This window comes from Rana temporaria, chromosome 6, assembly GCF_905171775.1.
Source record: "Rana temporaria chromosome 6, aRanTem1.1, whole genome shotgun sequence".
In the NCBI taxonomy this organism is placed as follows: domain Eukaryota; kingdom Metazoa; phylum Chordata; class Amphibia; order Anura; family Ranidae; genus Rana; species Rana temporaria.
The window spans coordinates 221,690,119-221,713,670 of NC_053494.1; the positions used below are offsets into that span (position 1 = coordinate 221,690,119).

Consider the following 23,552-nt stretch of genomic DNA (forward strand, 5'->3'; position numbering starts at 1 on the left):
TGCCGCCTATCAGTGCACATCCATGCCGCCTATCAGTGCCCATCCGTGCCGCCCACCAGTGCCCGTCAGTGCAGTACCATCAGTGCCCATCAGTAAAGTTTTTTTTTTTTTTTTGCAGAAAATAAAAATCCCAGAGGTGATCAAATACCACCAAAAGAAATCTCTATTTGTGGGAACAAAATGATAAAATGTATTTGGGTACAGTGTAGCACGACCGCACAATTGTCATTCAAAGTGCAACAGCGCTGAAAGCTAAAAATTCCAGCGAAGTCGGCACCGCAGCTCATGTTTCCATCAGCTGTCCAGTGCTTCCGCCGCCATTGCCAGTAAGGGAACACGGCAGCAGGGGGGTACATGCAGTACACCTGTAAGGGGCCCGGAGGTCCCTAGGGGCCCGGATGGCAACCCCCTCTTATTTTATGTTGTAAGGGGCCCGGAGGTCCACGGGGCCCCAGATGGCAACCCCCCTTTTTTTAATTTTTAAAGGGCCTAGAGGTCCCCAGGGCCCCGGATGGCAACCCCCTCTTTTTTTATATAAATTTTTGTTTACATTTTTTTATTTCTTCTTTTTATTAAAGGGCCCAGAGGTCCCTTAGATGGCTACCCCCCTTGTTATATATACCGTATATATATATATATTTTTAATTAAAGGGCTCAGAAGTCCCCAGGGCCCCGGATGGCAACCCCCCTTTTTTTATAAACATTTTTATATATATATATATATATATATATATATATATATATATATATTTGTATTTCTTCTTTTTATTAAAGGGCCCAGAAGTCCCCAGGGCCTCGGATGGCAATCCCCCCCCCTTTTTTTTTATATATTTTTTTTTCTTTTTATTAAAGGGCCCAGAAGTCCCCAGGGCCTCGGATGGCAATCCCCCCCCCCTTTTTTTTTATATATTTTTTTTTCTTTTTATTAAAGGGCCCAGAGGTCCCGGATGGCTACTTCCCCTTTTTTTTTATATATATATATCTTTTCTTTGAAAGGGGCCCAGAGGTCCCCAGGGCAACCCCACCTTTTTTGTTTGTCAGCACCCAAAGCCCCCCGACCTCAATTTGTGGCGCCACCCCCCCCTCCTCAATTTGAGACGGCAGCACCCCCCCTCTTCTCTGCTCCAGGGGGCCTATAATTCCTGATGGCAGCCCTGCACGGCAGCATAGTAGCCTTTCGGCTTCATGGCTGGGTCCCTACTGCGCATGCGCGAAGCGCGCTGCACTCTCTTACTGGCCCGGCAGAAGGCGAGGGAGGAGGGGGGGCTGAGCTGGAGACGTATGCTCTTCACCACTTCAGTACCGGGCTATTGTAATATGACATCCGCAGGAGGGATCTCCCATCCTGGGAGGACGTCATATGACCGGCCGGCTTCAGTGACAGAGGTCCGCCGCCCCCCTCCGCTCCTTTGTCTCTCCCTCCCCGCAGCACTCACCTCCTCTCCCTCCCCGCAGCGCTCACCTCCTCTCCCTCCCCGCAGCGCTCACCTCCTCTCCCTCCCCGCAGCGCTCACCTCCTCTCCCTCCCCGCAGAGCTCACCTGGGGGGGGGACAGAGAAAGGGAGAGAGAGAGAGAGAGAGAGAGGAGGCCCGAGTCACCTGCGGGTCAGGAGGAAATCGGGGAGTCACCTGCGGGTCAGGAGGAAATCGGGGAGTCACCTGCGGGTCAGGAGGAAATCGGGGGTTACATGTGGGTCAGGAGGAAGTTGGGGGGTCACCTGCGGGTCAGGAGGAAATCGGGGGTTACATGTGGGTCAGGAGGAAGTTGGGGGGTCACCTGCGGGTCAGTAGGAAGTTGGGGGTTCACCTGCGGGTCAGGAGGAAGTCGGGGTCACTTGCAGGTCAGGGGGAAGTTGGGGCGTCATCTTTGGGTCAGGAGGAAGTCTGGGTCACCTGCGGGTCAGAAGGGAAGTCGGGGGGTCACCTGCGGGTGAGAAGGAAGTCGGGGGGGGTCACCTGCGGGTCAGGCGGAAGTCAGGGGGTCACCTGCGGGTCAGAAGGAAGTCAGGGGGTCACCTGCGGGTCAGGAGGAAGTCAGGGGGTCACCTTCGGGTCAGGAGGAAGTCTGGGTCACTTGCAGATCAGGAGGAAGTCGGGGTCACCTGCGGGTCAGAAGGGAAGTTGGGGGGTCACCTGCTGGTCAGGAGGAATTTGGGGGTCATCTGCGGGTCAGAAGGGAAGTTGGGGGTCACCTGTGGGTCAGGAGAAAGTCGGGGGGTCACCTGCGGGTCAGGAGGAAGTCGGGGGGTCACCTGCGGGTCAGGAGGAAGTCGGGGGGTCACCTGCGGGTCAGGAGGAAGTCGGGGGGTCACCTGCGGGTCAGGAGGAAGTCGGGGGGTCACTTGCGGGTCAGGAGAATTCTACAGAGCAATACACTCCGCTCTACACCCTGTGGACTAGCGGGGCTCCGGCAATATGGCGGATAGGACGGAGCCGTGTACCCAGCGCTCTGGGCTCCGGCAATATGGCGGAGGGGGCGGGCTTTAGAGATAGACCGTTGCTGGGGTAACCTGTCAGGTGGTACGGAAGCAGCTCCTGGGCTCAGAGGAGTGACGTCACGTTGCCGGGGTGACGGATGGATGAAGATGGCGGCTCGGTTAGGGGGGTCTCTGCTCACTGTGGGGGCCCTGCTTGTCCTGACCTGCCAATCACCGACCACCGCCATCAACTGCCGACACCGAGCACCGGGACCCGAGGAGGTGAGGGGGAGGAGCCACACTGACATCATGTGACACCCTCACCTGTACTGACCACTCCCCCCTGTATATACTTCACTCTGATATATACCGCCCCTCCCCCCCTATACACTGACCTCTCCTGTATATATATATATATATATTATATACCGGCTGTACATATGTCACACACAGCGCAATACACACCTGGAAGTGTCATCACATCATCCCTCCTATCCCCATCATCCCTATCCTCATCATCATCCCTATCCTCATCATCATCCCTATCCTCATCATCATCCCTATCCTCATCATCATCATCATCCCTATCCTCATCATCATCCCTATCCTCATCATCATCCCTATCCTCATCATCATCATCATCCCTATCCTCATCATCATCCCTATCCTCATCATCATCCCTATCCTCATCATCATCCCTATCCTCATCATCATCCCTATCCTCATCATCATCATCATCCCTATCCTCATCATCATCCCTATCCTCATCATCATCCCTCCTATCCCTATCATCCTCATCATCATCCCTATCCTCATCATCATCCCTATCCTCATCATCATCATCATCCCTATCCTCATCATCATCCCTATCCTCATCATCATCCCTCCTATCCCTATCATCCTCATCACCATCCCTATCCTCATCACCATCCCTATCCTCATCACCATCCCTATCCTCATCATCATCCCTATCCTCATCATCATCATCCCTATCCCCATCATCCCTATCCTCATCATCATCCCTATCCTCATCATCATCCCTATCCTCATCATCATCCCTATCCTCATCATCATCATCATCCCTATCCTCATCATCATCCCTCCTATCCCTATCATCCTCATCACCATCCCTATCCTCATCATCATCCCTATCCTCATCATCATCCCTATCCTCATCATCATCCCTATCCTCATCATCATCCCTCCTATCCCTATCATCCTCATCACCATCCCTATCCTCATCACCCCTATCCTCATCATCATCCCTATCCTCCTCCTCATCATCCCTATCCTCATCATCATCCCTCCTATCCCTATCCCCATCATCATCCCTATCCTCATCATCCCTATCCTCATCATCCCTATCCTCCTCATCATCCCTATCCTCATCATCATCCCTATCCTCATCATCATCATTCCTATCCTCATCATCATCATCCCTATCCTCATCATCATCCCTATCCTCATCATCATCCCTATCCTCATCATCATCCCTATCCTCATCATCATCATCATCCCTATCCTCATCATCATCCCTATCCTCATCATCATCCCTCCTATCCCTATCATCCTCATCATCATCCCTATCCTCATCATCATCCCTATCCTCATCATCATCATCATCCCTATCCTCATCATCATCCCTATCCTCATCATCATCCCTCCTATCCCTATCATCCTCATCACCATCCCTATCCTCATCACCATCCCTATCCTCATCACCATCCCTATCCTCATCATCATCCCTATCCTCATCATCATCATCCCTATCCCCATCATCCCTATCCTCATCATCATCCCTATCCTCATCATCATCCCTATCCTCATCATCATCCCTATCCTCATCATCATCATCATCCCTATCCTCATCATCATCCCTCCTATCCCTATCATCCTCATCACCATCCCTATCCTCATCATCATCCCTATCCTCATCATCATCCCTATCCTCATCATCATCCCTATCCTCATCATCATCCCTCCTATCCCTATCATCCTCATCACCATCCCTATCCTCATCACCCCTATCCTCATCATCATCCCTATCCTCCTCCTCATCATCCCTATCCTCATCATCATCCCTCCTATCCCTATCCCCATCATCATCCCTATCCTCATCATCCCTATCCTCATCATCCCTATCCTCCTCATCATCCCTATCCTCATCATCATCCCTATCCTCATCATCATCATTCCTATCCTCATCATCATCATCCCTATCCTCATCATCATCCCTATCCTCATCATCATCCCTATCCTCATCATCATCCCTATCCTCATCATCATCATCATCCCTATCCTCATCATCATCCCTATCCTCATCATCATCCCTCCTATCCCTATCATCCTCATCACCATCCCTATCCTCATCACCATCCCTATCCTCATCACCATCCCTATCCTCATCATCATCCCTATCCTCATCATCATCATCCCTATCCTCATCACCCCTATCCTCATCACCATCCCTATCCCCATCATCATCCCTATCCTCATCATCCCTATCCTCATCATCCCTATCCTCATCATCCCTATCCTCCTCATCATCCCTATCCTCATCATCATCATCCCTATCCTCATCACCCCTATCCTCATCACCATCCCTATCCTCATCATCATCCCTATCCTCCTCCTCATCATCCCTATCCTCATCATCATCCCTCCTATCCCTATCCCCATCATCATCCCTATCCTCATCATCCCTATCCTCATCATCCCTATCCTCATCATCCCTATCCTCCTCATCATCCCTATCCTCATCATCATCCCTATCCTCATCATCATCATCCCTATCCTCATCATCATCCCTATCCTCATCATCATCCCTATCCTCATCATCATCCCTATCCTCATCATCATCATCCCTATCCTCATCATCATCATCCCTATCCTCATCATCATCCCTATCCTCATCATCATCCCTATCCTCATCATCTCTATCCTCATCGTCATCCCTATCCTCATCATCATCCCTATCCTCATCCTCATCATCCCTATCCTCATCCTCATCATCCCTATCCTCATCCCTATCCTCCTCCTCATCATCATCATCCCTATCATCCCTATCCTCATCATCCTCATCATCATCATCCCTATCCTCATCATCCCTATCCTCATCATCCCTATCCTCATCATCATCCCTATCCTCATCATCCCTATCCTCATCATCCCTATCCTCATCATCATCCCTATCCTCATCATCCCTATCCTCATCATCCTCATCATCATCATCCCTATCCTCATCATCCCTATCCTCATCATCCCTATCATCATCCCTATCCTCATCATCCCTATCCTCATCCCTATCCTCATCATCATCATCCCTATCCTCATCATCATCCCTATCCTCATCATCATCATCCCTATCCTCATCCTCATCATCCCTATCCTCATCATCGTGCCTATCCTCATCATCATCATCCCTCCTATCCCTATCCTCATCATCATCCCTATCCTCATCGTCCTTACCCTTATTATAATCATCAATATTCTTATCATCCCTATCCTTATCATTCTTATCCTCATCATCCCTATCCTTATCCTCATCATCCCTATTCTTATCCTCATCATCCCTATCTTTATCCTCATCATCATCCCTATCCTTATCCTCATTGTCCCTATCCTCATCATCCCTATCCTCATCATCCCCATCCTTATCATCCCTATCCTTATCCTCATTGTCCCTATCCTCATCATCCCTATCCTCCTCCTCATTGGGTATCTGTGTATAGATTGGTGATCACATCTCTCATTTTCAGATCATCTACCAAGTCCAGCAGAAGAGCCGCCACCTGTGGAAGAGACACGCCGACCAGCAACTTAGAGTAATGATCCATTATGACACCAGTATAGACCAGTAAGTGTATCCCCCACTTCCTGTATAGACCAGTAAGTGCATCTCCCACTTCCTGTATAGACCAGTGAGTGTATCCCCCACTTCCTGTATAGACCAGTGAGTGTATCCCCCACTTCCTGTATAGACCAGTGAGTGTATCCCCCACTTCCTGTATAGACCAGTGAGTGTATCCCCCACTTCCTGTATAGACCAGTGAGTGTATCCCCCACTTCCTGTATAGACCAGTGAGTGTATCCCCCACTTCCTGTATAGACCAGTGAGTGTATCCCCCACTTCCTGTATAGACCAGTGAGTGTATCCCCCACTTCTTGTATAGACCAGTGAGTGTGTCTCCCACTTCCTGTATAGACCAGTGAGTGTGTCCCCCACTTCCTGTATAGACCAGTGAGTGTGTCCCCCACTTCCTGTATAGACCAGTGAGTGTATCCCCCACTTCTTGTATAGACCAGTGAGTGTGTCTCCCACTTCCTGTATAGACCAGTGAGTGTGTCCCCCACTTCCTGTATAGACCAGTGAGTGTATCCCCCACTTCCTGTATAGACCAGTGAGTGTGTCTCCCACTTCCTGTATAGACCAGTGAGTGTATCCCCCCACTTCCTGTATAGACCAGTGAGTGTGTCTCCCACTTCCTGTATAGACCAGTGAGTGTGTCCCCCACTTCCTGTATAGACCAGTGAGTGTGTCCCCCACTTCCTGTATAGACCAGTAAGTGTATCCCCCACTTCCTGTATAGACCACTGAGTGTATCCCCCACTTCCTGTATAGACCACTGAGTGTATCCCCCACTTCCTGTATAGACCAGTGAGTGTTTCCCCCACTTCCTGTATAGACCAGTGAGTGTGTCCCCCACTTCCTGTATAGACCAGTGAGTGTATCCCCCACTTCCTGTATAGACCAGTGAGTGTATCCCCCACTTCCTGTATAGACCAGTGAGTGTATCCCCCACTTCCTGTATAGACCAGTGAGTGTGTCCCCCCACTTCCTGTATAGACCACTGAGTGTATCCCCCACTTCCTGTATAGACCAGTGAGTGTATCCCCCACTTCCTGTATAGACCAGTGAGTGTGTCCCCCCACTTCCTGTATAGACCAGTGAGTGTGTCTCCCACTTCCTGTATAGACCAGTGAGTGTATCCCCCACTTCCTGTATAGACCAATGAGTGTGTCCCCCACTTCCTGTATAGACCAGAGAGTGTATCCCCCACTTCCTGTATAGACCAGCGAGTGTATCCCCCACTTCCTGTATAGACCAGTGAGTGTGTCCCCCACTTCCTGTATAGACCAGAGAGTGTATCCCCCACTTCCTGTATAGACCAGTGAGTGTATCCCCCCCACTTCCTGTATAGACCAGAGAGTGTGTCTCCCACTTCTTGTATAGACCAGTGAGTGTGTCTCCCACTTCCTGTATAGACCAGTGAGTGTATCCCCCCACTTCCTGTATAGACCAGTGAGTGTGTCCCCCACTTCCTGTATAGACCAGTGAGTGTGTCCCCCACTTCCTGTATAGACCAGTGAGTGTGTCCCCCACTTCCTGTATAGACCAGTGAGTGTATCCCCCACTTCCTGTATAGACCAGTGAGTGTATCCCCCACTTCCTGTATAGACCAGTGAGTGTATCCCCCACTTCCTGTATAGACCAGTGAGTGTATCTCCCACTTCCTGTATAGACCAGTGAGTGTGTCTCCCACTTCCTGTATAGACCAGTGAGTGTGTCCCCCACTTCCTGTATAGACCAGTGAGTGTGTCCCCCACTTCCTGTATAGACCAGTGAGTGTATCCCCCACTTCCTGTATAGACCAGTGAGTGTATCCCCCACTTCCTGTATAGACCAGTGAGTGTATCCCCCACTTCCTGTATAGACCAGTGAGTGTATCTCCCACTTCCTGTATAGACCAGTGAGTGTGTCTCCCACTTCCTGTATAGACCAGTGAGTGTGTCTCCCACTTCATGTATAGACCAGTGAGTGTATCCCCCACTTCCTGTATAGACCAGTGAGTGTGTCCCCCACTTCCTGTATAGACCAGTGAGTGTATCCCCCACTTCCTGTATAGACCAGTGAGTGTATCTCCCACTTCCTGTATAGACCAGTGAGTGTGTCTCCCACTTCCTGTATAGACCAGTGAGTGTATCCCCCACTTCCTGTATAGACCAGTGAGTGTATCCCCCACTTCCTGTATAGACCAGTGAGTGTGTCCCCCACTTCCTGTATAGACCAGTGAGTGTATCCCCCACTTCCTGTATAGACCAGTGAGTGTGTCCCCCACTTCCTGTATAGACCAGTGAGTGTGTCCCCCACTTCCTGTATAGACCAGTGAGTGTGTCCCCCACTTCCTGTATAGACCAGTGAGTGTATCCCCCACTTCCTGTATAGACCAGTGAGTGTATCCCCCACTTCCTGTATAGACCAGTGAGTGTATCCCCCACTTCCTGTATAGACCAGTGAGTGTGTCCCCCCACTTCCTGTATAGACCAGTGAGTGTGTCTCCCACTTCCTGTATAGACCAGTGAGTGTATCCCCCACTTCCTGTATAGACCAATGAGTGTGTCCCCCACTTCCTGTATAGACCAGTGAGTGTGTCCCCCACTTCCTGTATAGACCAGTGAGTGTATTTCCCACTTCCTTTCACCTCACATGGCTCTCACCTATACCATAGCGCTGTACACTGACCACAGGAGCTTGCACCGCTATACAAAATATCCAATAAAATGTAATTTCTTCAACTGCGGCCAAATTGTATTCGGCTCCATTTCTTGGGTGAAAATCCCCCAAATCCATGAATATTATTTATTCTGTAGGAAAGTTCTGAGGTGTTTAGTAAGAGGCATGGCGGGTTTTTCCAAGTTGTCATTTTTTTTTGTCACAATTCTTTGGAAAATAAATACATTTATAAAGAAATGTACATAGTGTGACCAGCGCAGTACAGCGCCACTGGCGTGGTATGAATTGGGGACACTGACTGGTGACAACATGCAAAAAAAAACATTTTTGAAACATTTTTTGTCTTCTTTTAACATTTTTTTTTCTATTGTAGCTCATTGTCACCGACTATAACGCCGCGTACACACGATCGTTTTTCGGGTTGTAAAAAACTACGTTTTCAGGCTCTAGAAAAAAAACTATGTTTTTTTCAACCCAATCATTAACCTGTTTACAACCGGCCCATAGACAAAATACGTCCTCGGCTTTGTGCGGTGATATCTGAATGATGGGAGGAGCTACAGGCATCATTCAGATATCACCGTCTTCAGCCGCCGATTCTCTGCACAGCGGCAGTTCTGTCGCTATGACCGTCGGAGGCCCGGGCGCGACGTTATGACGTCACGCCCAGTACCTGGAAGTAAACAAAGCCGCAATCGCGGCTGTTGGCATGAGATCGGTGACATTTTTTTTTTCACGATCTCATGCTTGTAAGCCTGGAGGAGAGATGTGGGGGGAGGGGAAGGTCTTATTGACCCTGCCTCTCTCCATAAAGAGGACCTGTCACACTGATTGATTGATTCTTATTACAAGGGATGTTTACATTCCTTGTAATAGGAATAAAAGTGATCCAAAAACTAAATAAAAAAGTGTAAAAATAAAAAAATTAAGTAAAATAAAATGTTTTTTTTTAAACGCCCCTATCCCCGGTAGCTCGCGCGCAGAAGCGAACATGCATTCAAGTCCCACCCACATATGTAAACGCCGTTGAAACCCCACATGTGAGGTGTCGCCGCGTGCGTTAGAGCGTGTGCAACAATTCTAGCACTAGACCTACTCTGTAACTCGAAAATAGTAACCTGTAAAAAAAATTTCAAGCGTCGCCCAAGGAGATTTTTAAGTCACGAAGTTTGGCGCCATTCCATGAGTGTGCGCGATTTTAAAGCGTGTCATGTTGGGTATCTATTTACGCGCCGTAACATCATCTTTCACATTATACAAAAGAATTGGGCTAACTTTACTGTTTTTTATTTTTTAATTCATGAAACCGTTTTTTTTCCCCAAAAAAGGCGTTTGAAAAATGATTGCGCAAATACCGTGCGAGAAAAAAAGTTGCAATGACCGCCATTTTATTCCCTAGGGTGTCTGCTAAAAAATATATATATAATGTTTGGGGGTTCTGATTAATTTTTTAGCAAAAAAATTGTGATTTTTACATGAAGGAGAGAAGTGCCAAAATAGGCCCGGTTGTAAAGTGGTTAAAACGGCGTTGCCCGCACACGATCGTGAAAAAAAAAATGCTCTAGCAAAGCGCGGTGACGTACAACACGTACGACGGCACTATAAAGGGGAGGTTCCATGCGGATGGCGCCACCCTTGGGGCTGCTTTTAGCTGATTCCGTGTTAGTAAAAGACAATTTGCGCTTTTCTGTCTGTCACAGCGTGATGAATGTGCGATCTCCATTATGAACGCTAGTTTTACCAGAACGAGCGCTCCCGTCTCATAACTTGCTTCTGAGCATGCGCGTTTTTTTTCACGTCGTTAAAGCCCACACACGACCATTTTTTACAACTTGAAAAACGACAACGTTAAAAACGTCGTTAAAAATAGAGCATGTTCAGAAAAAAAATTGCCCGTTTTTTAGAACCCGAAAAATGCTCTGAAGCCCACACACCATCGTTTTTAATGACATTAACCACTTGCCCACCGCGCCTATTTTGGCACTTCTCTCCATGTAAAAATCTCAATGTTTTTGCTAGAAAATTAATCGGAACCCCCAAACATTATATATATATTTATTTAGCAGACACCCTAGGGAATAACATGGCGGTCATTGCAACTTTTTTTCTCGCACGGTATTTGCGCAATCATTTTTCAAACGCCTTTTTTTGGGGAAAAGAACGGTAAAGTTAGCCCAATTTTTTTGTATAATGTGAAAGATGAAGTTACGCTGAGTAAATAGATACCTAACTTGTCACGCTTTAAAATAGCGCACACTCATGGAATGGCGCCAAACTTCGGTACTTAAAAATCTCCATAGGTGACGCTTTAAAATTTTCTATTTTCGAGTTACAGAGAAGGTCTAGTGCTAGAATTGTTGCACACGCTCTAAAGCACGCGGCGACACCTCACATGTGGGGTTTGAACGGCGTTAACATATGTGGGCGGGACCTGCATGCGTGTTCGCTTCTGCGCGCAAGATAACAGGGACAGGGTCGTTTTAATTTTTTTTTTTTATTATTATTTTACTTAATTTTTTTTATTTTTACACTTTTATTTTTTTTTTATCACTTTTATTCCTATTACAAGAAATGTAAACATCCCTTGTAATAAGAATCACTGTGACAGGTCCTCTTTATGGAGAGAGGCGGGGTCAATAAGACCTTCCCCTCCCCCCACATCTCTCCTCCAGGCTTACAAGCATGATATCGGTGAAAAAAAAATCAGCTGCCCCGTCATTCAGATATCACCGCACAAAGCCGAGGACGTCATATGACCTCCCCCCGTGGACAAGTGGTTTTTTTACAACCCGAAAAATAATCGTGTGTGCGCGGCATAAGACTCAGGAATTTATTTTTGCACTGTTGATTCTTATAACATTGATCATCACTGATATAAGCGATCGTTGTAGTGTTCAGGGACGGCTTTCTATTCATGACATTTGGCTTTTTGTTGACACGCCGGGATCGGCTTGTAGATTGCAGAACGTCAATATTAACCACTTGCTGCCCGCCATATAGCACAATGACAGTAACAACGTGGTTGTGATATCCTGTGACGTGATCAGGATATCATTGCTGGCGCGCGCCCGTAGGGACGCGCAGCACGGGGATCGGAGGCTTCTGTCAGAGGCTTCTAACCACGTGATCAGCTGTGACCAATCACAGATGATCATCGTGTGAACCACAAAGTGCTGGTAAACGGCTTTCCTTGGTTCACGCTGACAGGGAGGGACGATCGGGGGCTCTCCTTGTCGGGGGGGGGGGGGGGGTCTGTGCTGATAATCAGCACATTGATTATCAGCACAGCCCCCATCAAAATGTACACAATCAGTGCCAAACACCTGCCCCCTATTAAATGCCCATCAGTGCCCACAACAGTGCCGATCAGTTCCCTATCAGTAATGCCTGTCAGTGCCACACAGTAATGCCTGTCAGTAGCGCCTCATCAATGCTGCCTATCCAGTGCCACCTATCAGTGCCCATCACTGTCGCCTATCGGTGCCCATCGTTTTTTTTTCAAAGTTGTCGCTTTTTTGTTTGTTTGTTTATAGCGCAAAGACTAAAAACCGCAGAGGTGATCAAATACCACCAAAAGAAATCTCTATTTGTGGGGAAAAAATGATAAAAATGTAGTTTGGTTACATCGTTGCATGACCGCGCAATTGTCATTCAAAGCGTGACAGAGCTGAAAGCTAAAAATTGTCCTGGGCAGGAAGGGGGGGGGGGGGGGAAGGGCCCGGTATGGAAGTGGTTAAAAACCGGGGGGTGTGGCTACAGCTAGATTCCATAACCCCGGAATTTTTATATAAAATTTTCAGATAAAAGTTACATAGTGAAAAAAGACACATCCAGTCCATCCATAAAAATAAAATAAAAAGTATCATACAATCCCATATACACAATTCTATACCCACAGTGATCTCTGCGACGCATTCACTGCAGGAGCCCTTTAGGCTCCCTTTACATCTCCGCATTCCAAAATGTGTGCAGAATCGCCGCAGTTCTGCCCGCGTTTCGCAATAGCAGCCAATAGCGGGACGCCCGTGTGTTCCCGGTGCGTTGCCCGTTGATTTTAACCGCTTAAGGACCGCCTCCTGCACATATACGTCGGCAGAATGGTACGGCTGGGCACAAGCATGTACCTGTACGTCCTCTTTAAGTGCCCGTGGCGCGTACCCGCGACCCGGTCCGAAGCTCCGTGACCGTGGGACCCGCGGACCCGATTGCCGCTGGAGTCCCCGGAGCTGAAGAACGAGGAGAGGTGAGTGTAAACACACCTTCCCCGTTCTTCACTGTGGCGCCGTCATCGATCGTGTGTTCCCTGATATAGGGAACCACAATCAATGACGTCACACCTACAGCCACACCCCCCTACAGTTAGAAACACACATGAGGTCACACATAACCCCATCAGCGCCCCCTTGTGGTTAACTCCCCAAAGGCAATTGTAATTTTCACAGTAATCAGTGCATTTTTTATGTATTTTTTGCTGTGAAAATGACAATGGTCCCAAAAATGTGTCAAAATTGTCCGATGTGTCCGCCATAATGTCGCAGTCACGAACAAAATCGCTGATCGCCGCCATTACTAGTAGTAAAAAAAAATTATTAATAAGAATGCAATAAAACTATCCCCTATTTTGTAAACGCTATAAATTTTGCGCAGACCAATCGATAAACGCTTATCGCGATTTTTTTTTTACCAAAAATAGGTAGAAGAATACGTATCGGCCTAAACTGAGGAAAATATTTTTTTTTAATATATTTTTGAGGGGATATTTATTATAGTAAAAAGCAAAATATATTGCATTTTTTTCAAAATTGTCGCTCTATTTTTGTTTATAGCGCAAAAAAGAAAAACCGCAGAGGTGATCAAATACCACCAAAAGAAAGCTCTATTTGTGGGGAGAAAGGGACGCTGATTTTGTTTGGGAGCCACATCGCACGACCGCGCAATTGTCGGTTAAAGCGGCGCAGTGCCGAATCGCAAAAACTGGCCAGGTCCTTTAGCTGCCTAAAGGTCCGGGTCTTAAGTGACCCCAAACGCAGCGCGATTTTCCCGCGATTCTGTTTGCGCGTTTTTAACGACGAATCGCAGGAAAATTGCGCTGCGATTGGGTTGCTATTAAAAACGCGCAAACAAAACCGTCCCACAAAAGAAATGCAGGATCTTCTTTTGGGCGAAGGGCGTTCCTCGGTTCTATTTGCGAGTTTTTGCCACGATGGTCGCCTCCATACGCAGAGATGCGAGTGGAGTTGTAAGGCCGGGTTCACACTGATGATCTGCCACATCGCATCGGATCCCTTGACATGCAAATTCAGTGCGGTGCGAATCGAGCCTTACATTATGTGCGGTTCAATTCACAATCAATTCACCAAAAATGTGCAGAACCCTTTTTTTTCGGCACTGGAATCGCATCGCAAGGATGTTCAGACTAGGGCCGAAACAACTAATCGATTATGAAATTAATCAATTACTATTTTCATAATCGATTAATCGGCCAGTAACATAATGGGGTTAAAAAAATAATAATTAGCCTTTTATAGTACAAAAAAGCAAATCGCTTCTGTAAATATTACTTTCACTGTTCCACAGTAGTGAACCCTTACAGTCGCGATTATTTGCTCTTTTTGTACTTCTTTTTGTTTTTTTAACCCCCCATTATGTTACTAAACATCTCAGGCCGGGGGTCACAGTCACCTCTGTGTGTTTTTTTTGGTGCTTTTTGCAGAAACACACTACAGTGCATTTCCATGTTTTCCTATGGGACACGTTCACATCCAGGATTTTTTTTCGGCTGCGTATTTGGAAAGGGCGAGGACTTAACGCAAAACGGTGCGATTTTTTTTTTTTTTTTTTGGTTCAGTATTAGAGGTCGACCGATATGGGTTTTTCTCTGGCCGATGCCGATATTTAGAAATCGGGGTGGCCGGTGGCCGATTTTTGCGGCCGATATTTTAGTTTGATTTTTTTTTTCCCTTCATCTCAGCAAATCAAGGGTGGAGAGGTGGGGAGGAGGTTATTGTTTAGGGTGGAGAGGTGGTGTGCAGCCTGTCAGTGCCACATCAGTGCCCACCGGTGCAGCCTATCAGTATCCATTAGTGCCCACCAGTACAACATCAGTGGAGCCTATCAGTGCCCACCAGTGGAGCCTATCAGTGCCCACCAGTGAAGCCTATCAGTGCCCACCAGTGAAGCCTCACCAGTGCCCACCAGTGCATCTCACTAATGCCCACCAGTGGAGCCTATCAGTGCCCACCAGTGCCACCTCACCAGTGCCAACCAGTGCATCTCACTAATGCTCACCAGTACAGAGCTCCTCAGTGCCCACCAGTACAGAGCTCCTCAGTGCCCACCAGTGGAGCCTATCAGTGCCCACCAGTGCCACCTCACCAGTGCCAACCAGTGCATCTCACTAATGCCCACCAGTACAGAGCTCCTCAGTGCCCACCAGTACAGAGCTCCTCAGTGCCCACCAGTACAGAGCTCCTCAGTGCCCACCAGTACAGAGCTCCTCAGTGCCCACCAGTATAGAGCTCCTCAGTGCCCACCAGTACAGAGCTCCTCAGTGCCCACCAGTACAGAGCTCCTCAGTGCATATCTGTACAGAGCTCCTCAGTGCCCACAAGTACAGAGCTCCTCAGTGCCCACAAGTACAGAGCTCCTCAGTGCATATCAGTACAGAGCTCCTCAGTGCCCACCAGTACAGAGCTCCTTAGTGCCCACAGTATAGCCCCCTTAGTGCCCACCATATAGCAGCTTAGTGCCCACCGTATAGCAGCTCAGTGCCCACAGCACAGCAGCTCAGTGCCCACAATACAGCAGCTCAGTGCCCACAGTACAGCTCAAGAATGTCATTAATAATGTCAGTGCCCACAAGCAGAGCGCTTGGCTCTGTTCCATCCCCTCGCCTGGCCAAGGAGAGCTCCATCTGTCCCCTGACGTGCTGCGCGCCCCGCCTCTGCTTCCACACTACAATCCCCAGAATGCAGTGCGGCCAGTAACAGCCAATCGGCGGCCGCAGCTGCAGACTTGGGGGGAAAAAAATTAAAATCGGCAAACAGCGGCCGTGATAGCCGTTTAGAATAGATGGTGGGCGGCCAGGGGGGGAGGATTTACACCCAGCACGCCCCTGCTTCTGATCCCTCACAATCGGCCCGTTTTCACACAATAATCGACCGATGCCAATTTAAAAAAAAAGCAAAATATCGGCTGATCGATATATCGGCCGCCCCCTATTCAATATACTTCAATGGAGAAGCTGCAGAAAAGCATGTAATGTGTTTTTACGGAAATTTGTGTTTTGTAATCTGCCCAACAACAAATTGGCCCCAAAAAAATGTAAAAATGCTATTTTTTTTTTTAAGGCTATTATCTGATTAATCGAAACAATAATCGGCCAACTAAATGATTATGAAAATAATCGTTAGTTGCAGCCCTAGTTCAGACCCATTCGATCCGATTCCATCTTATCCCACAGTTCGCATTTAGTGGTGTCATTAACTTTATATTGACACTCGCAGTAATTCGCAGAGCACGGTGTGAACGGTCTGCGATTCGGATGCAATGTGGGAACAGCACAGGTATCGCTGAGGTTCCCACACCGCATCAGTGTGAACCCAGCCTTATAAGCAGCAGGAGCTGTGCCCCTCCCCCTGCCACTTCCCATTGGTTACCGATCACTGAGCCCGGGAACCATCCGGAGCTGGCAGTGTCTTCCCATACAGATAAGTGATGGCAAGATGGCCACCGCTCAGCTCTATGCCCTTGGAGGACCGGAGACACGTCATGACGTCACTTCCAGTTCTCAGGCCATGTAAGCATGTTTTTTATTTGTTTTTGTTTTCATACAATGTCATCCCTGATCGTGTCCCGCACGGGGCTGCATAGCGGCGCGATCTGTCACCAGCTGCATCCACCGGACACAGCCAATGACTGATCACTGCCGGTACCATGTGACCGCTGTAACCAATCACAGCAGGTCACATGGCAGTTGTAAACTCACTATGCCTCTTACTAAATACCTCAGACTGTCTACTTTCCAAAAATGGGGTCATTTGGGGGGGTTTGAACTGTCCTGGCATTTTATGCACAACATTTAGAAGCTTATGTCACACATCATCCACTCTTCTAACCACCTGAAGACAAAGCCCTTTCTGACACTTTTTGTTTACATAAAAAAAAAAAATTGCAAGAAAATTACTTTGAACCCCCGAACACTATATATTTTTTAAAGCAATGGCCCTACAGATTAACCATTAGGGGCCCGTGTTTTGCGGGCCCTGCAGTTTGGGCGCGGCACACGCTGTGATCACCGAGTCACTGAGACTCGGTTGATCATGGATCTGAATAAGGGGCCGGTTCCGGCCCCTTACCATGTGATCAGCTGTCAGCCAATGACAGCAGATGACATGATGTAAACAAAGCTTGGTAATGTTACTGATGTAAACAAAGCTTGGTAATCCTTTTTTTTTTATTGTTATCTCAGGGAATGTAAATATCCCCTATGATAGCAATAGGTAGTGACAGGTACTCCCCCCCCCCTTTTTTTTCTTTTTTTAAATGGGGTCTGGCGTGATAAAATGCTTTCCCAGTGGTGCTGTTTTTATCCAGCGAAACCTAAGTCATGAAATGCTTGCAGCTTCTGGTTTCTTAGGCCATAGAGATGATTGGAGCCATTCTGGTCTCTGATCAGCTCTATGGTCAGCCGGTGGAACCACCAGCTGCATTCTCGGGGTTCCCTGTTGGGACAGGAGAGTCCGAGAAAACCATGGAAGATGGCGGGGGTGAAATGTTCCCTCCTACTGCTTGTAAAAGCAGTCTAGAGGCTAATTAGCTGCTAGGATTGCTTTAACATGAAAGCTGACCGCTGGCTGAAAAGAATGATACCAAGATGATACCTAAACCCGCTGGCATCATTCTGGAATAACCACTCAAAGACCAGCAACATACCAGTACGTTGCTGGTCCTTGTTGGGCATATATTGTAATGCTCTTTTTTTCATGCAGCCTGTGGACTGAACGAAAAAATAGAGATTGATCGGTGGGTATGCCCACCATTAGAATACCGCCCTTCATCCACCCACTTCTAATGATGGGCATACATGCACCATTTATATATGCCGAAGCATGGGGGCATCCTCCCACAAAAGTTAGGAGCAAATCACTCCTCCACCCCTGCTGCCCCCATGCTTCGGCATATATGATCTTTTTTTAACTGTGATGGTAAAATCACCTCCTACAGCGCTGGAGTCGCTGATTTACGTATCGTGGGAGCAAACGCTGTTGCTTTCAAGATGGATAAATCAGTGCTGCAGCTGCATGGCGAATGTCCCCTCCCACTGCTTGTAAAAGCAGTCTAGAGGCCAATTAGCCACTAGGATTGCTTTTATATGAAAAGGCTGAAAAGAATGATACCAAGATGATACCTAAACCCGCTGGCATCATTCTGAAATAACCACTCAAAGTCCAGCAACATACCAGTACGTTGCTTGTCCTCGTTGGGCATACATTGTAATGCTCTTTTATTCATGCAGCCTGTGGGCTGAACGAAAAAAAGAGATTGATCGGTGGGTATGCCCACCATTAGAATACCGCCCTTTATCCACCCACTTCTAATGATGGGCAAATATGCACCGTTTTTTTTTTTTAACTGTGATGGTGAAATCCCACTGCTTGAAAAAGCAGTCTAGAGGCTAATTAGTCTCCAGGATTGCTTTTACAGCCGACCTCTGGTTGAAAAGAATGATACCAAGATAAACCCGCTGGCATCATTCTGGAATAACCACTCAAAGTCCAGCACAATACCAGTACGTTGCTGGTCCTTGTTGGGCACATATTGTACTGCTCTTTTTTTCATGCAGCCTGTGGACTGAACGAAAAAAAGAGATTGATCGGTGGGTATGCCCACCATTAGAATACCACCCTTCATCCACCCACTTCTAATGATTGGCATACATGCACCATTTATATATGCCGAAGCATGGGGGCATCCTCCCACAAAAGTTAGGAGCAAATCGCTCCTCCACCCCTGCTGCCCCCATGCTTCGGCATATATGATCTTTTTTTAACTGTGATGGTAAAATCACCTCCTACAGCGCTGGAGTCGCTGATTTACGTATCGTGGGAGCAAACGCTGTTGCTTTCAAGATGGATAAATCAGTGCTGCAGCTGAATGGCGTACCTGCTAAGCAAATGATGGTTAACAATAAAACAAAGTAACATTACAGTATAACAGTAAAAGCAAAGCAAATACAATAAAACATTTTTTGACACAATCTGTGTCTAAAAAATATATGCCGAAGCATGGGGGCAATCCGCCCCGAATGTTAGGGCCAAATCGCCCCTCCACCCCTGCCTCCATGCCTCAGCATTTATGCTCTTTTTTTTGTGATGGTGAAATCACCTTCTACAGCGCTGGAGTCGCTAATTTACGTATCGTGGGAGCAAACGCTGTTGCTTTCAAGATGGATAAATCAGTGCTGCAGCTGAATGGCGTACCTGCTAAGCAAATGATGGTTAACAATAAAACACAGTTACATAGTTGCATAGTTAGTCAGGTTGAAAAAGACACAAGTCAATCTAGTTTAACCCAAAAAATGAATAAAATAAAAAATATCGTACAATCCCATATACCCAATTCTATACCCACAGTTGATCCAGAGGAAGGCAAAAAACCCCAGCAGAGCATGATCCAATTTGCTACAGCTGGGGGAAAAATTCATTCCTGATCCCCTGAGAAGCAATCGGATTTTCCCTGGATCAACAAAGTTACATTACAGTATAATCTATGGTCAGCTGGCGGAACCCCCGGCTGCATTCTCGGGTTCCCTGTTGGGACAGGAGAGCCCCGAGAATACCATGGAAGACGGTGGGGGGAGGGGGAATGTTCCCTCCCACTGCTTGTAAAAGCAGTCTAGAGGCTTATTAGTTGCTAGGATTGCTTTTACATGAAAGCTGACCGCTGGCTGAAAAGAATGATACCAAGATGATACTTAAACCCGCTGGCATCATTTTGGAATAACCACTCAAAGTCCAGCAACATACCAGTACGTTGCAGGTCCTTGTTGGGCATATATTGTAATGTTCTTTTTTTAATGCCGCCTGTGGACTGAATGAAAAAAGAGATTGATCGGTGGGTATGCCCACCATTAGAATACCGCCCTTCATCCACCCACTTCTAATGATAGGCATACATGCACCATTTATATATGCCGAAGCATGGGGGCATCCTCCCACAAAAATTAGGAGCAAATCGCTCCTCCACCCCTGCTGCCCCCATGCTTCGGCATATATGATCTTTTTTTTTTTTTACCTGTGCTGGTGAAATCACCTTCTACAGCGCTGGAGTCGCTGATTTACGTATCGTGGGAGCAAACGCTGTTGCTCTCAAGATAGATAAATCAGTGCTGCAGCTGAATGGCGTACTTGCTAAGCAAATGATGGTTAACAATAAAACAAAGTAACATTACAGTATAACAGTAAGACATACCATACCTGCAAAGCAAATACAATAAAACATTTTTAACGCACATGTAACAGGAGGATTCTACCCCCCAACCCTAATATTCAGCCCTAACCCTAATATTCAGCCCTAACCCTAATATTGAACCCCAACCCTAATATTGAACCCTAATATTGAACCCCAACCCTAATATTGAACCCTAACATTCACCCCCAACCCTAATATTGAATCCTAACCCTAATATTGAACCCCAACCCTAATATATTCACCCCCAACCCTAATATATTCACCCCTAACCCTAATATTCACCCCAACCCTAATATTCACCCCCCACCCTAATATTCACCCCTAACCCTAATATTCACCCCCCCCACCCTAATATTCACCCTAACCCTAATATTCACCCCCACCCTAATCACCCCTATCCCTAATATTCACCCCCAACCCTAATCACCCCTATCCCTAATATTCACCCCCCACCCTAATATTCACCCCTAACCCTAATATTCACCCCAAACCCTAATATTCACCCCCACCTCAATCACCCCTAACCCTAATATTTACCCCCAACCCTAATATTTACCCCTAACCCTAATATTCACCCCTAACCCTAATATTCACCCCCAACCGTAATATTCACCCCCAACCGTAATATTCACCCCCAACCCTAATATTCACCCCAAACCTTATATTGACCCCTATCCCTAATATTCACCCCCAACCCTAATATTCACCCCCACCCTAATATTCACCCCCACCCTAATCACCCCTATCCCTAATATTCACCCCCAACCCTAATATTAACCCTAATCACCCTCAACCCTAATATTCACCCCCAACCCTAATCACCCCTATCCCTAATATTCACCCCCACCCTAATATTCACCCCCCCCACCCTAATATTCACGCCCAACCCTAATATTCACGCCCAACCCTAATATTCACCCCCAACCCTAATATTCACCACCAACCCTAATCACCCCTATCCCTAATATTCACCCCCAACCCTAATATTCACGCCCAACCCTAATATTCACCCCCCCACCCTAATATTCACGCCCAACCCTAATATTCACCCCCAACCCTAATATTCACCCCCACCATAATCACCCCTAACCCTAATATTCACCCCTAACCCCAATTTTCACCCCCAACCCTAATATTGAACCTTAACCCTAATATTAACCCCAAACCTTATATTGAAACCCAACCCTAATATTCACCCCCAACCCTAATCACCCCTATCCCTCATATTCACACCCCCACCCTAATATTGAACCGTAACCCTAATATTCACCCCTAACCCTAATCACCCCAAACCTTATATTGAACCCTAACCCTAATATTCACCCCCACCCTAATATTCACCCCTAACCCTAATATTCACGCCCAACCCTAATATTCACCCCCAACCCTAATCACCCCTAACCCTAATATTCACCCCCAACCCTAATATTCACCCCCACCCTAATCACCCCTAACCCTAATATTTACCTAATGGTAACCTGTAACTTAACAAAATAAATAAGTAAATAAATGAACCCCTAACCTTTAACCCCTATCCCACTACAAAAAAAAGTGTAAATCATCAAATCAAACGCCCCCCAAAAAACGCTCAAAAGCCCAATGCTCAGGCTGACTCCTCAGGGGTGGGGCCATTTCAGACCCCTAAACCCTCCGATGATTCAGAGGAAGGCAAACAAAACCCCCAAACTGGCATCCCCTCTACCCCTGCTGCGGTCCAATAACATGGCTAGGAAGGAGGCGGGCGCTCTCTTGTGAGACAAGTGGCACCGAGGAGCACTTTCCTGAGACAAATATCGGCAAGAGGAATACAGAGGGACCCCCCAATCCTTCTGCATTGCTCTTGCCGACCTTTGTCTCAGGAAAATGCTTCTTGGTGCCACTTGTCTCACAAGAGAGCGCCTGCCTCCTTCCTAGCCATGGGACACCAATTTATAGGCCCCCCTGTGAACGCCCCCCCCCATAGCCCGTTCCTCTTCCTCCTCCACATGTCCGGCCCCTAAGGGGGTGGAGATTGAGATTGCACTTCTCTCTATAGAGTACATGAAGATGGATTGCTCTATATTGCATTATGATCAGAATGAAGATGGTACGTTCCGTATTGCCATGTAGTATGATCCAAAAACATGGCTCAGAAGGAGGCTGGCGCTTTCCTAAAACAAGTGGCACCAAGGAGCACTTTCCTGAGACAAAGGTCAGCAGGAGGAATGCAGAGGGATCCCCCAATCCTTCTGCATTCCTCTTGCCGACCTTTGTCTCAGGAAAGTGCTTCTTGGTGCCACTTGTCTCATGAGAGCGCCCGCTTCCTTCTCAGCCATGGGGAACAATTCATAGGCCCCCTGTGAACGAGGCCCCCCCCATAGCTAGCTCCTTCTTCAAATGTCCTGCCCCTAAGAGGGTGGAGCTTGAGATGGCTGGCGTTCCGGATTCTGGGCGGTCCACCCATGAACAGTGACGATGGATTGCTCGCTATTGCAGTATGGAGTGATCAGACTGAAGATGGTCCGTTCCGTTCTGCCATGTAGTATGATTCGTATGAAGTATTGGATATTGCACTTTGGATCGATTCGCATGAATGGGAACGATTCAGTTGTGCCCTGAAGAGTGATCTGAATGAAGATAGACCATTCCATCTTGCTCTGAGGTCATACCCGTTCCGTACTGCCATGTAGTATGATCCGTATGAAGTATTGGATATTGCACTTTGGATCGATTCGCATGAATGGGAACGATTCAGTTGTGCTCTGAAGAGTGATCTGAATGAAGATAGACAATTCCATCTTGCTCTGAGGTCATACCCGTTCCGTACTGCCATGTAGTATGATCCGTATGAAGTATTCGATATTGCACTTCGGATCGATTCGCATGAATGGGAACGATTCAGTTGTGCCCTGAAGAGTGATCTGAATGAAGATAGACCATTCCATCTTGTTCTGAGGTCATACCCGTTCCGTACTGCCATGTAGTATGATCCGTATGAAGTATTCGATATTGCACTTTGGATCGATTCGCATGAATGGGAACGATTCAGTTGTGCCCTGAAGAGTGATCTGAATGAAGATAGACAATTCCATCTTGCTCTGAGGTCATACCCGTTCCGTACTGCCATGTAGTATGATCCGTATGAAGTATTGGATATTGCACTACGGATC

General features: G+C 47.3%; 1 protein-coding gene across 1 annotated transcript in view; it reads left to right on the forward strand.

The window, feature by feature from the left end:
• The first annotated feature begins 2,530 nt into the window (after positions 1–2,530).
• LMLN (leishmanolysin like peptidase) overlaps positions 2,531–23,552 on the forward strand; it is an 81,087-nt gene continuing 60,065 nt past the window's right edge. The window contains exons 1-2 of the mRNA XM_040358319.1: positions 2,531–2,699; positions 6,176–6,273. Coding sequence (XP_040214253.1) covers positions 2,580–2,699; positions 6,176–6,273 — 218 coding nt within the window. The 5' untranslated portion in view covers positions 2,531–2,579. The remainder of the gene's footprint in view (positions 2,700–6,175; positions 6,274–23,552) is intronic.